The sequence below is a fragment of the Procambarus clarkii genome, chromosome 10 (genome assembly GCF_040958095.1).
Source record: "Procambarus clarkii isolate CNS0578487 chromosome 10, FALCON_Pclarkii_2.0, whole genome shotgun sequence".
Lineage (NCBI taxonomy): Eukaryota > Metazoa > Arthropoda > Malacostraca > Decapoda > Cambaridae > Procambarus > Procambarus clarkii.
Window position 1 is genome coordinate 46,044,978 of NC_091159.1, and position 15,144 is coordinate 46,060,121.

The following is a 15,144-nucleotide window of genomic DNA, read 5'->3' on the forward strand; positions in this document are numbered from 1 at the left end:
CACGCCATCACGCACTTTGATATCACAAAACACACGCCATCACGCACTTTGATATCACAAAACCGTGACGTGACTGAGAATATAAACATTATGAGAATACTTGCGGGATCGAACATCGGGAGTCAAGTATCGCCAGAGAACCTGGGGCCAGATTCACGAAAGCACTTACGCAAACACTTACGAACCTGTACATCTTTTCTCAATCTTTGGCGGCTTTGTTTCCAATTACTAAACAGTTAATGAGCTCCGGAGAACCAGGAGGCTGTTTATAACAATAACAACAGTTCAATGGGAAGTTTTCATGCTTGTAAACTGTTTAATAAATGTAACCAAAGTCGTCGAAGATTGAGGAAAGATGTACACGTTCGTAAGTGCTTGCTTAAGTGCTTTCGTGAATCTGGCCCCTGGTGCTGGAGCAGAGGTTGGGTAAGGTTCGATATCTTTTAGAGTGTATTAGATTGTTCTAGATTTATAATAATCAACACGTAGCGTTCTCGTGTTGTATTTGAGGCCACCCTGGAACTCCTAGTCTGGCCTCGACCAATCAGCGTACACCATAACGGGAACTGTGTGACGTCAAGGCAACAACAAACCAATCAGCGTGCACCATAGCAAGACCCTTGTGACGTCATAGCAACAACAAACCGATCAGCGTGTACCATAGCGGGACCCGCGTGACGTCATAGCAACAACAAACCAATCAGCGTGTACCATAGCAGGGCACCCGTGACGTCATAGCAACAACAAACCAATCAGCGTGCACCATAGCGGGACCCGCGTGACGTCATAGCATACAACAAACCAATCAGCGTGCACCATAGCAGGGCACCCGTGACGTCATAGCAACAACAAACCAACAACCCCCCCCCCTCCCTCCACTCCACAGTGCTCAGACTACCGATAATTATTAACGAAGCTAATTAATCGCCTCGATAATTATCCAGGCCGCCAAATTCATCAGGAAGACCAGCCACAACAGCCTGGATGAACGGTGGTGAAAATCTGGGTTGGTCCGCGGGACTCGTCCATCCATCAGAGGCTTCGGGTGTGTGTACCCACGTGGCTGTAGTGTCCTAATGTGGGTACCGATGCGGGTACTGTTTCCTGCACCAACCCTGCCTTCACCATCTTTCTTTCTCCAACACTGTCTTCACCACCTTCCCTTCCATCACCAACACTGCCTTCACCACCTTCCCTTCCATCTCCAACACTGCCTTCACCACCTTCCCTTCCATCTCCAACACTGCCTTCACCACCTTCCCTTCCATCACCAACACTGCCTTCACCACCTTCCCTTCCATCACCAACACTGCCTTCACCACCTTCCCTTCCATCACCAACACTGCCTTCACCACCTTCCCTTCCATCACCAACACTGCCTTCACCACCTTCCCTTCCATCACCAACACTGCCTTCACCACCTTCCCTTCCATCACCAACACTGCCTTCACCACCTTCCCTTCCATCACCAACACTACCTTCACCACCTTCCCTTCCATCACCAACACTGCCTTCACCACCTTCCCTTCCATCACCAACACTGCCTTCACCTTCACCAGGCAAGAAACCAATCAAAGAAAAACTTGGCTGAAGTACATGAGACAAAATAAACAGGACCAGACTTAATATCATCAGGACGACTGAAGGACCCTATAGAGGTGGGCCTACAGGGACCCTACAGAGGTGGGCCTACAGGGACCCTACAGAGGTGGGCCTACAGGGACCCTACAGAGGTGGGCCTACAGGGACCCTACAGAGGTGGGCCTACAGGGACCCTACAGAGGTGGGCCTACAGGGACCCTACAGAGGTGGGCCTACAGGGACCCTATAGAGGTGGGCCTACAGGGACCCTACAGAGGAGGGCCTACAGGGACCCTACAGAGGTGGGCCTACAGGGACTCTACAGAGGTGGGCCTACAGGGACCCTACAGAGGTGGGCCTACAGGGACCCTATAGAGGTGGGCCTACAGGGACCCTACAGAGGAGGGCCTACAGGGACCCTACAGAGGTGGGCCTTCAGGGACTCTACAGAGGTGGGCCTACAGGGACCCTACAGAGGTGGGCCTACAGGGACCCTACAGAGGTGGGCCTACAGGGACTCTACAGAGGTGGGCCTACAGGGACCCTACAGAGGTGGGCCTACAGGGACTCTACAGAGGTGGGCCTACAGGGACCCTACAGAGGTGGGCCTACAGGGACCCTACAGAGGAGGGCCTACAGGGACCCTACAGAGGTGGGCCTACAGGGACTCTACAGAGGTGGGCCTACAGGGACCCTACAGAGGTGGGCCTACAGGGACCCTACAGAGGTGGGCCTACAGGGACCCTATAGAAGTGGGCCTACAGGGACCCTACAGAGGTGGGCCTACAGGGACCCTACAGAGGTGGGCCTACAGGGACTCTACAGAGGTGGGCCTACAGGGACCCTACAGAGGTGGGCCTACAGGGACCCTACAGAGGTGGGCCTACAGGGACCCTACAGAGGTGGGCCTACAGGGACCCTACAGAGGTGGGCCTACAGGGACCCTACAGAGGTTGCTTGGAGCGGGCCGCTCCAAGCAACAGCCTGGTGGACCAAACTCTCACAAGTCAAGTCTGGCCTCGGGCCGGGCTTGGGGAGTAGAAGAACTCCCAGAACCCCATCAACCAGGTATCAACCAGGTCACTCACTATAAAACTCTCAATAAAACACCTAAAACAGGAAATCTCCCAGAATTATAGAAAAAAGTAGTTATATTCAGAAAGCGAACAGACAGCAGGCGCTATAAATTACAGACCAGTGTAACTGCCAAATACTGTGTAAATCGATGGAAAAATAATCAGGTTGAGAATCATTAAAAATTTGGAGAGGATAAACTGTGTCGACTTGATAATGTGGTCCAGGACGGACCGAAACGTCGTCGTCTCCTCATCTTCTGGTGTGTATTTGGTCATCAATGTAATCAAAAATTAAAAAGTATACAGAGGTTTGGAACAAGATTAGTGCCAGAGCTAAGAGGGTTGAACTATAAGGAAACGTTACGAGAATGAACTTTCCCAACCCTAGAGGAGAGGAGAAACACAGGTGAGATATGATCTGAACATACAAGATACAATTTGTATTTTGTACAAAATGTAAGGACAGCTTCTTTCAATTGAGAGGAAGCAGGAGAGGACGCAAGTGGAAGTTGGTAACGAAAATGAATTGAAGAACGCAGGGAGATACTCTCACCCTATAAGGGGCTGTCAACAAGTCGAATGCACTGAAAGAAGGTATAGAAGCCACCTCCATCCACACCTTTAAGGCTAAATTTGACAATGAATTCGAATCTCAGGTAGAAGAAGACTGGTAAGCGGGGCGTGAAAAACTAGACCTCACTTTCCTGTAGCCACTGATAGGTAAGGACTGTTACTACCACTTTCACCACCACCACTACCACCACCACTACTACCACCACCAATACCACAACCCCCCCCCCCCCCTTCCCATCGCCGACCCACACAGATATATCGAGATTTTCCAAGTCAGTTCCTCCAGGGCTTACAAATTTTGTCGACCTTCAACCCCCAATTCCTGATGAGTTTTCCACTTCACTTTTCCTCTCTAACCGCTACTACCTAGGTCTGACCCCTCCTGTCCCCTCTCCCCTCTCTGACCCCCTCTCTGACCCCCCTCTCTGACCCCCTTCTCTGACTCTCCCTCACCCTCTACTCTCCCTCGTACCCCCATAACCTAACCCCCCAAACACTCTCTCACTCTCCCTCCTACTTTCTCTGCCCCTGCCCCCCCCCAGCTCTCATTTTCCTGACATTCTCTATCCTTTCTCTGACCCCACTCCCACTATCCTCTCCCTCACTCTCCTCTCACCCACTCACTGGACCTTCAAAGTAATTTTCTGTTCAAACGCTTCCTATATTTTGCATTTCGTCCTCTCTCTCTCTCTCTCTCTCTCTCTCTCTCTCTCTCTCTCTCTCTCTCTCTCTCTCTCTCTCTCTCTCTCTCTCTCTCTCTCACTAGGTCTCCCCCTGGCTTTTTCTCTCTCTGCCTCTTATATTTCATGATTTTCCCTTTTCAGTTCCCACTCTATGCTTCTTTCTCTCTCCGCTCCCATCTCTCTTTCTCTGATCACCCCTTTCTTTTATTCTGGCATCCCCCTCTCCTTCACTTTCCTCTCCCTTCCACCCTGTCCACGGACCCTCTCTGTGGCCTCCCTCTCTCCCTTTCTGATGGCCTCTATCTGCCTCTCACCCTAACTTCCCCCTTCCAATCATTTATATATTTTCCTGCTATAATAACGCCTCTTGTGATGATATTAACGCACGCATGCACGCACACACACACACACACACACACACACACACACACACACACACACACACACACATACACACACACACACACACACACACACACGCACACACACGCACACACACGCACACACACACACACACACACACACACACACACACACACACACACACACACACACACACACACACACACACACACACACACACACACAAGTAATAAATTAATACTAACAATTATTAATAATATTTATACTATATTAAAATAAACTTTTACACAAATGCAAACAAGTGTACTTGCAGATTATACTGTAACCATATGTATTAATATATTTAGGTACGTCCACTTACCTACTGAAGTACATATGTAGAGGGGTTAAGCCAAGCCACACCTGGACATCCCCAGTTCGAACCCCGCATGCACTGTAGCTTACTCAAATAGTAAATAGTTCAAAATTGTTATAAATGGTTCTGTCATGACGCAAATAGTGTCGGTTTGTTGACCAGACCACACACTAGAAATTGAAGGGACGACGACGTTTCGGTCCGTCCTGGACCATTCTCAAGTCGATTGTGTCGGTTTAGTGTTACAAAATTATTAATTAATGGTTCTGGCTAGTAATAAATGGATGTGTTCTGGTTAAAGTTCCACCAGAGATACATTAATAGATCAGGGGGCAGATTCACGAAGCAGTTACGCAAACACTTAAGAACGTGTACATCGTTCCTCAATCTTTGACGGCTTTGGTTACATTTATTAAACAGTTTACAAGCATGAAAACTTGCTAATCAACTGTTGTTATTGTTATAAACAGCCTCCTGGTGCTTCGGAGCTCATGAACTGTTTTTAATAATTGTAAACAAAGCCGCCAAAGATTGAGAAAAGATGTACAGGTTCGTAAGTGTTTGCGTAACTTCTTCGTGAATCTAGCCCCAGAGTGTTAAGGGGTTAGTCCTACTGTAGCCCGTTCTCGCACTTGCTTATAGTCAATATCTTGCTTATGAATAAGTGCATATGTGACATATTAATTTGTTATGAATATTTGAGTTTACCTTGAAAAGCTGAATAGAAAACCACAACCTAACCTAACCTTCTTAGTATGTTAAGATATTACAGTTAAACTTAATGGATCAGGTGTGTACAAAATAATTTAGAGTTCCATGGTTCACGGTTATTGGGTTCCTCTTGTGGTTAACTGATGCGTTTTTGGTGAGAATAATAGGAACTGCCTCGTATTGGCCAATAGGATGGTTATCCTAAGATATCTTTCGAGGATGGTTATCCTAGGATATCTATCAAGGATAGTTATCCTAGGGGTAACTATCCATGATATCAAACGAGCGTCCTTATTATGCTGACAAACCTATTTTCGACTCCTTTAGGATACGATGACCTGCCTAACCACTGCCAACAAGCTGAACGCCTGTTAAGCTGTGACTGTTATTGCTTTTTTTTCCAGCAGTCATTGGCTTCGCACTCTCAGGTTCTTGACGACCCACGTTCGAATCCCGCTGGGTTCTTGATGGCGTAATGAAACTGAAGCTGTTTATGGCTGAAAATATTTGGTAAATTCATAAATAAAATAACGTCTGCAATTATCAATCATCATTCAATTCAATAAAACGATCAGCCAGTGTTTTGTCCAAGTCAAGCTTTAGTTGTTACATAATCACTCGAAATCAAGCTTAAGCTGTTAGTTAATAAGTTCAAACCAAACTTCTTTTGTAAGTTGATCTGTTCAAGCCACACTTTATTTATGACTCTAAAAGTATAGCAAATGATATAGCCATTCACCTATAACTATGCTTTAAACTTTGCCTCGTACAGTTTAGTGAAGAGGTCCTGAAGCTGTCAGAATAATTCAGACTTTCTATTCCTAGCTATGACACTGATTCATCAGTCTTCAGTACATCTTGCTTAAACTGACTGAGGCAAAGCTTAAAACACAGCTTGAGGGGAATAACGGCATTTGCTGTACTTAGACGGCATAAACAATCAGAAAATAGCACTACTCGATAAAAACATTTCACACTATAACGAGTTTGTTAACAAATCAGTTCAAGTCAAACTTTAGTTGTTAGTTAATCGGTATTCATTAGTGGTTTTGAAGCGTAGGCTGAGTAAGTAGTTACTCAGCTTGCCACTTAACAAGCGACATCTGTCGTGTAGAAACTGGGGCAGTTAGTAGAGCGATGTAGTTAGTCCTGGCACTTGAGAACAAGCGGTTAAATTGGCCATGATGCTAATTGGTCTTCATCGGGTTAGTATGAGCTAGAATAGTGGGGTGTAGGCCTACTGTGAGCCTACAAGAGACAGGCTGTGTGTATCGCCATGCAGCGAGTCCAGCCAAGAGAAGGCCGTGCAGGCGTGATAATACAGGTCTGCAGGTCACCTTGCTTCTGGGTGCGCGGGGCGTCTGCAGGTCTGCTGGCGTCGCGCAGGTTCGGGTAGGGCGTCGTGGTGGCCGGGGCGTCTTGAACACACATACACCACAGTTAAATTGTGAAGTTTTAAGAGACAATTCTACAATGTATAACTTTTTTCATTATAAACGATAATTTCACAGCTTGGATGTAAATATTGCGTTTCCTTAGAGATGCGACTCTATGCTATCCGCAGTGATTACCTATCTTGGTGATTTGAACTCATATCTAACCACTTAATTAACTAGTTAACTCCTTTTGTTCTCTTCAGTCTCCAGCTATGCAAAAATAGCGTATTACATAAAAATTATCACACAAAAACCCACAATTCAATACAAATAATATGGAATTTTGATTTGACAACAAAAGACATGTGCTTCTGTTTGCCTGTAAATTTGATTACCAAATTGTTACATACGTTTTGTAACTCATGAAATTATTACAATAAAGAATTATTTACATATCTTATAAATTTCAAACCACACACATTCTTATGTAACCAGCAAGTCAGCAGTAGACTTACACAAGTACTTTAATTTAATCACCTGAATACATGACCTGAAAATTTTAAACGTACAAAATTAGATAGAATAGTAAACAACTGAGAAACTATGTGTATAAACAAACAGGAAACACACAGGTGTTTTTGGATGATTAATCTCAAAATATCAGGACTGCTTGAGACAGTGTGGGGAAAGAGGCTTCACGACATTAAAGGATGGAAACTTAACATTTAACGGCAGTCAGATTAAGGAAATGGGAACAAGTAGTTACAAAAAAAAATGAATGAATAATCTTTTAAAAACACAGTAAAGAAACTAAACTTGTTGCTGGAAATATAGTAAATAAAACTTTTAGTGTCAAGCTCAGTAAAGACACAAATTTTTAGTATAAAAACAGAACTTTTAGCCAAAAGTAAATGTTGTTTTTATGCTAAAACTTGTTTAAAGAAAAATTCATGAAATTTATCGTAAAAAATCTCCGCGTTACGGTTGCTGGACCTGGCCCTATGGACCTGGCCCTTTGGACCTGGCCCCATGGACCTGGCCCCATGGACCTGGCCCTTTGGACCTGGCCCTTTGGACCTGGCCCCATGGACCTGGCCCTATGGACCTGGCCCCATGGACCTGGCCCTTTGGACCTGGCCCCATGGACCTGGCCCTATGGACCTGGCCCCATGGACCTGGCCCCCTGGACCTGGCCCTTTGGACCTGGCCCTTTGGACCTGGCCCCATGGACCTGGCCCCATGGACCTGGCCCTTTGGACCTGGCCCCATGGACCTGGCCCTATGGACCTGGCCCCATGGACCTGGCCCTTTGGACCTGGCCCCATGGACCTGGCCCTATGGACCTGGCCCCATGGACCTGGCCCTATGGACCTGGCCCCCTGGACCTGGCCCCATGGACCTGGCCCCATGGACCTGGCCCTTTGGACCTGGCCCCCTGGACCTGGCCCCATGGACCTGGCCCTTTGGACCTGGCCCCATGGACCTGGCCCTATGGACCTGGTCCCCTAGACCTGGCCCTTTGGACCTGGCCCTTTGGACCTGGCCCTTTGGACCTGGCCCCTTTGGACCTGGCCCCCTGGACCTGGCCCCTTGGACCTGACCTCCCTTGGACCTGACATATAGCGACCACCGTCAACCTTCCATTAGAACAACGGTCAGCGTAACTAACATTAACACTATACAAGAAACAATATTATGCCCAGGACGCACACAATCAAAGGAGGCTTACATATGTATCTATACAACAGGCGGAGGTCCAGTCAGCCAGTTAGTCATATCATTTCTAGGAAAGACGGCAATTACTACTCACGCCTAACAATGTGTAGGACGTCGCTTTGTGGCTCTGGCGATGGGTGAGAGAGGATGGAGCTAGGGGGAAGGATAGAAGGGAAGGGGAGCGGGAGGAGGATGTAAGGGATAGGGGGGATGGGTGAAGTGTCGATTTAGTGACCAAACTACAACTCTGACTAACTTTTGCCGTTGTTGACTTTTTATCGCCGGGAGCCTCAACTGTTTCACAATTGGACGAGTTCTGCTTGATTATGGGCCCTCCCTTGTGACCGTTCTCTCGTGTTGAGGATTTGTTGCAACGGTGTGTTTAGAGAACACGGGTTTCAGGGTGTGTGTTTAGAGAACACGGGTTTCAGGGTGTGTGTGTTTAGAGAACACGGGTTTCAGGGTGTGTGTGTTTAGAGAACACGGGTTTCAGGGGTGTGTTTAAAGAACAGAGGTTTCAGGGTGTGTGTTTAGAGAACACGGGTTTCAGGGGTGTGTTTAGAGAACACGGGTTTCAGGGGTGTGTTTAAAGAACTGAGGTTTCAGGGGTGTGTTTAAAGAACAGAGGTTTCAGGGGTGTGTTTAAAGAACAAGGGCTTCCTCCCACCACACCCCCTACCCCCTCAACATATCCCCAGATATGCCCCACCGAGAAAGCCCTGCATCAAACTACCCCATCCGTTCCGTTCTATTTGGAGAACGTAGAACGCTGTTACACTCCTCTTGGGGTTCCCCTGGGATCATCAAGAATTGACGTGTCCAGTTACGAAACCTGTATATCTTCACTCAATCATAACGGCAGGGTTTCCATTTATTAAAAAAATTGATGAACTTGGAAACGTCACACCTCCAAGTTCATCATTGATATAAAACAATTTCGTGGTGCTCAAGGCATCATAAAACCGTTTAATCAATTAAAATATATTTAGACTTTAAGATCGAGGACAGATCAACAGGTTTCGTAATTGGGTACATCAATACTTGACGAGTCCTGGATACCTGGACCCCCCCCCCCTTAAGGGCCGCCTGGCTAATGCATCAACTAGCGAGCATCAATCACGAGCCGGTGGAGATGAGAGGCTGTCATGTCTGTCACTTCAGTCATCCGGGAAGATCTATGATTCGGCCGCTCCTCCGAGGCACGTGTCTGTGTGTTGCAGTCATGTGTGTGTGAACGTACAAGCAGGTATATACCAAGTCACATATATACTGGAATTGTATGTATATATATATGTAGTGGGCGTGTCTGGGTAGGCTAGAGACTGGTATACACACACACAGGAACGTACAGGGACACATACACACACACGGACACACACAGGGTCACACAGACACACACACAGGGACACACAGACACACACACAAGGACACACACACAGGGACACATACACACAAGAGAAGAATCAAGTTGAATCAAGAGAATACACAAGTTGAGAAGAATCAAGACGGATGAAGATAGACAGAGACTACAGGATGACCTGGATAAACTGGAGGAATGGTCTAGAAAATGGCTGCTAAAGTTCAACTCGGGAAAGTGTAAGGTGATGAAATTAGGCGAAGGGAGCAGGAGGCTGAACACAAGGTATCATCTGGGAGGGGAAATCCTGCAAGAGTCAAATAGAGAGAAGGATCTGGGGGTTGATATCACACCGAACCTGTCCCCAGAGGCCCACATCAAAAGAATATCATCAGCGGCATATGCTAGACTGGCCAACATAAGAACTGCCTTCAGAAACATGTGTAAGGAATCTTTCAGAACCCTGTATACCACTTATGTAAGACCAATCCTGGAGTATGCAGCTCCAGCCTGGAGTCCATACCTAGTTAAACACAAGACAAAGTTAGAGAAGATTCAGCGGTATGCCACCAGGCTCGTCCCGGAACTGAGAGGATTGAGCTACGAGGAAAGGCTAAAGGAGCTGAACCTCACATCCCTGGAAAACAGAAGAGTAAGGGGAGACATGATAACCACCTACAAAATTCTCAGGGGAATTGACAGGGTGGACAAAGACAAACTCTTCAGCACGGGTGGGACACGAACAAGGGGACACAGGTGGAAACTTAGTACCCAGATGAGCCACAGAGACGTTAGAAAGAATTTTTTCAGTGTCAGAGTAGTAAATAAATGGAATGCACTAGGAAGTGATGTGGTGGAGGCTGACTCCATACACAGTTTCAAATGTAGATATGATAGAGCCCAGTAGGCTCAGGAATCTGTACACCAGTTGATTGACAGTTGAGAGGCGGGACCAAAGAGCCAAAGCTCAACCCCCGCAAGCACAATTAGGTGAGTACAATTAGGTGAGTACACACAGGGACACACAGACACACACACAGGGACACACAGACACACACACAGGGACACACACACACACACAGGGACACACAGGCTGAACACAAGGTATCATCTGGGAGGGGAAATCCTGCAAGAGTCAAATAGACCTCACTTCGTTGGAAGACAGAAGAGTTGGGGGGGACATGATCACCACATTCAAGATCCTCAAGGGAATTGACAGGGTTGCTAAAGACAGGCTGTTTAACACAAGGGGCACACGCACTAGGGGACACAGGTGGAAACTGAGTGCCCAAATGAGCCACAGAGATATTAGAAAGAACTTTTTTAGTGTCAGAGTGGTTGACAAATGGAATGCATTAGGAAGTGATGTGGTGGAGGCTGACTCCATACACAGTTTCAAGTGTAGATATGATAGAGCCCGATAGGCTCAGGAACCTGTACACCTGTTGATTGACAGTTGAGAGGCGGGACCAAAGAGCCAGAGCTCAATCCCCGCAAGCACAACTAGGTGAGTACAACTAGGTGAGTACACACACACACACACACACACGCACACACACACACTCACACACACACACACACACACACACACACACACACACACACACACACACACACACACACACACACACACACACACACACACACACACACACGCACGCACACACACACACACACCCCTCCCCACACACACACACACACACACACACACACACTCACACACACACACACACACACACACACACACACACACACACACACACACACCCCTCCCACACACACACACACACACACACACACACACTAACCGGAAGAACTCACCCACCACGTCCAGGTTGACGATGAAGCTGAGAACTGGTTTAGTTGATACCTGGCACTCATACCGGCCGGCGTCCTCCTGTCGCACGCCCTGGATCTTGAGCAGCCACTCGTGCTCGCCCTCGTTGTACACCACGCCGATACGGTTGTCCGTGCTGTACTTGTACTTGTCCACCGTCAGGATGTGGAGGTCCTCGTGGCGCATCCACGACACCTGTCAGGGTGAGTGAGCTTGGGTGAGTGAGCTTGGGTGAGTGAGCTTGGGTGAGTGAGCTTGGGTGAGTGAGTGACGGTATGTGTCCTAGAGAGAGAGAGAGAGAGAGAGAGAGAGAGAGAGAGAGAGAGAGAGAGAGAGAGAGAGAGAGAGAGAGAGAGAGAGAGAGAGAGAGAGAGAGAGAGAGAGAGAGAGAGAGAGAGAGAGAGAGAGAGAGAGAGACAGAGAGAGAGAGAGAGAGAGAGAGAGAGAGAGAGAGAGAGAGAGAGAGAGAGAGAGAGAGAGAGAGAGAGACAGACAGAGAGAGAGAGACAGAGAGATATGCAGTGATTTTCTTCATAGATTGCCATCAAATCTTGACACTCTCCCTCACAAGAGATTGTTAAGAGTGATTTTAACATAAAATACTGTACAGGAAATATATATAGTTGAATGCGGGGCGCCTCAAGCAATCAGCCTGTTGGACCAAGTTCTCACTAGTTCGATCCTGGCCCCGCTTGGGGAGTAGAAGAACTCCCAGAACGCCATCTAGGAAAAAACTCGAAAAAGATAAATATGTAACAGAAAACCAGGTCAAAATGAGGACAAACTACTCTAAATTGAGAGACCCCCCAAAAAACGGGGTTCCTAAAGGGGACAGTTCCAACGTTCGCTGTTTCTGTTATATAAATAACAAGTGTGAGGAAATGGACTTGTCTTCGCCAGTACAATTGGGCTGGACGGTAGAGCGACGGTCTCGCTTCATGCAGGTCGGCGTTCAATCCCCGACCGTCTAAGTGGCTGATGCGCACCATTCCTTTCCCCCTCCATCCCATCCCAAACCCTTATCCTGACCCTTTCCAAGGGCTGTATAGTCGTAATGGCTTGGCGCTTCCTCCTGATAGTTCCTTGCCAGTGCAATTCACACTTTTGCGACACTCACAAGGATTTCTACCATGGTTCTTGAGACACTAATTACGAGGAAAGTCCAGTTGCAACAGTTGGACCAGTTGGACCAGAGATACTTTAAAGATACGAATTTGTAAATTCCTGTAGATAAAGATAGCCTTGAATAAGACGTCTAAATTTTTATTCATGGATAAGAGCCTTCTTTGTGAACTTTTTTTTTTTATCTCCAGAAAATTTTCAGATTTATTTCTTAACTTATAGTAAAGATTGATGAATTGGCTAACATTCTGGATGACATAATTTTAGAGAAGATGAACTGAAGCTTGATTGTTGCAGGTGTTGAGTAGTTTACAAGTCCAGAATGCTATATTATTCCAAGTAAAACAGTAGAACATATAATCCTTAGAGTATCTTAGTTACTATATTAATCCATAGAGTATCTTAGTTACTATATTAATCCATAGAGTATCTTAGTTACTATATTAATCCATAGAGTATCTTAGTTACTATATTGCATCTTCCATTGCAAGAATGTACTGGCAGTAGTGGAGGTCTGAACCCCCTAAATCTCTCCAACCACTTGAGCTGGACGGTAGAGCGACGGTCTCGCGTCATGCAGGTCGGCGTTCAATCCCCGACCGTCCAAGTGGTTGGGCACCATTCCTTCCCCCCCCCCCTGTCCCAAATCCTTATCCTGACCTCTTCCAAGTGCTATATAGTCGTAATGACTTGGTGCTTTTCCCTTAATAGTTCCCCAATTCCCCCCCTAAATTTTGTTCCGTTATCTCCTTCGTATAGAAATCATCTCAAGATAACCTTTCAAGATAAACATGATAACTTAAAGGTGCTAGATTTAAGTAGATTCAAGGGGGAATAGAATGCTTTCAGAAGTTAAGATATAAGATAAGTTAAGATATAAGCAGGAATTTGTCTATTTTCATCCTCTAATCAAGCATCAGAGGAGCACGCAATTCTTAGTCTAGCATCAAAAAGCAATTCGATCCTACAAGCAGTGCCCGGTTAACCGGAGCTGCAGTGGTTATGTGGTCCTGCGGGACGCTCCAAGCAACAACAGCCTGATGGACCAACATAACACATGTCGAGCCTGGATCCAATCCGGGGCTCCGGGAGTAGAAGAAATCCGAAAAACCCTCTGTAGTTAAGATCCAAGCTCACATAGTGTTTAGTTTAGCACTAGAGGCTCTAGTTATCACCCAAGTGATTAGAGGCTCATACAAGATCTTTGTGAGGCAGACTCACACACACACACACACACACACACACACACACACACACACACACACACACACACACACACACACACACACACACACACACACACACACCACATAACAGCCAACAGAGGGGAGAATGACTCGAAAAATGGGGACACTTGGTGTAGCTGCGAAGGAAAGAGGGGAAACGTCCCTTCAGAGACCACCTCATTACAGAGGTGAGGGGAAATATGCGGTTCTTGAAGGTGAGAGAGGTAAGAAGTGTGAGAGAGGAGACAGGAGAGAGAGAGAGGGTACAGGAGAGAGAGAGAGGGGACAGGAGAGAGAGAGAGGGGAGAGACAGAATAAATGCAGGAAGTGAGGCACAAGCGGACGGGTGAGAGGGGAGACAGAGGGGAAGAAGAGGGTAGCCAGCAGTGTGGACCTCTGATACAGAGGGTAGAGACGGAGGCGCCCAGGCAAAAAGGGGAAATAAAAATTAAATATAGAAAATAGTGAGGGGAAAGGTGACAATATGGCCGCTGCTGCTACAACTCTCTTCTTCATCTTGTTTTTTTTTTAATTATTATATTTGTTATTGTAATTGTTATCCAGTGATACCACCCAGCAGCACCTACCACTTTTCTACTACCACCGCCCACTAAACTACCACCACTACACTTCTACCACTACCACCCACTCTCCTACCACCATCACCACCACCACCCGCCTTCTACCTGAGGTAAAGCAAACAAAATCCCTCAACCCAGCTGGAGAAAAATAAGCAGAGGGAGGATATGATCACTCCATACAAGATTCTGAAGGGAATTGACAAGGACGAGAACGGCTTCTTTAAAGAGAGAGTAAGCAAGCAGAACGAGAGAACGTGAGTCAAACGTGAAACACAAATGAGTGTAAGGAATGTAAGGGAATCCTGTGGTCCTGGGTTCGATCCCAGGCGCCGGCGAGAAACAATGGGCAGAGTTTCTTTCATCCTATGCCCCTGTTACCTAGCAGTAAAATAGATACCTGGGTGTTAGTCAGCTGTCACGGGCTGCTTCCTGGGGGTGGAGGCCTGGTCGAGGACCGGGCCGCGGGGACACTAAAAAGCCCCGAAATCATCTCAAGATAACCTCTCAAGATATACCCTGTACGGGTAGGCCAACAAGGGGGAATGCACTGAAGAAACAAGTTGTGGAAGCCACCTCCCTCCACAACT

At 46.9% G+C, this 15,144-nt stretch overlaps 1 protein-coding gene across 3 annotated transcripts in view; it reads right to left on the reverse strand.

Annotated features, from left to right (window-relative positions):
• The window catches only part of LOC123773324 (immunoglobulin superfamily member 10), a 398,237-nt gene that overhangs the window by 39,041 nt on the left and 344,052 nt on the right, over positions 1-15,144 (reverse strand). For 2 of the 3 annotated variants that reach the window (XM_069321997.1, XM_069321999.1), the window contains exons 3-4: positions 11,613-11,823; positions 6,680-6,760 (exon numbers count right to left, since the gene is read on the reverse strand). In XM_069321997.1, coding sequence (XP_069178098.1) covers positions 6,680-6,760; positions 11,613-11,823 — 292 coding nt within the window. The remainder of the gene's footprint in view (positions 1-6,679; positions 6,761-11,612; positions 11,824-15,144) is intronic. The other variant, XM_069321998.1, reaches the window with a different exon arrangement.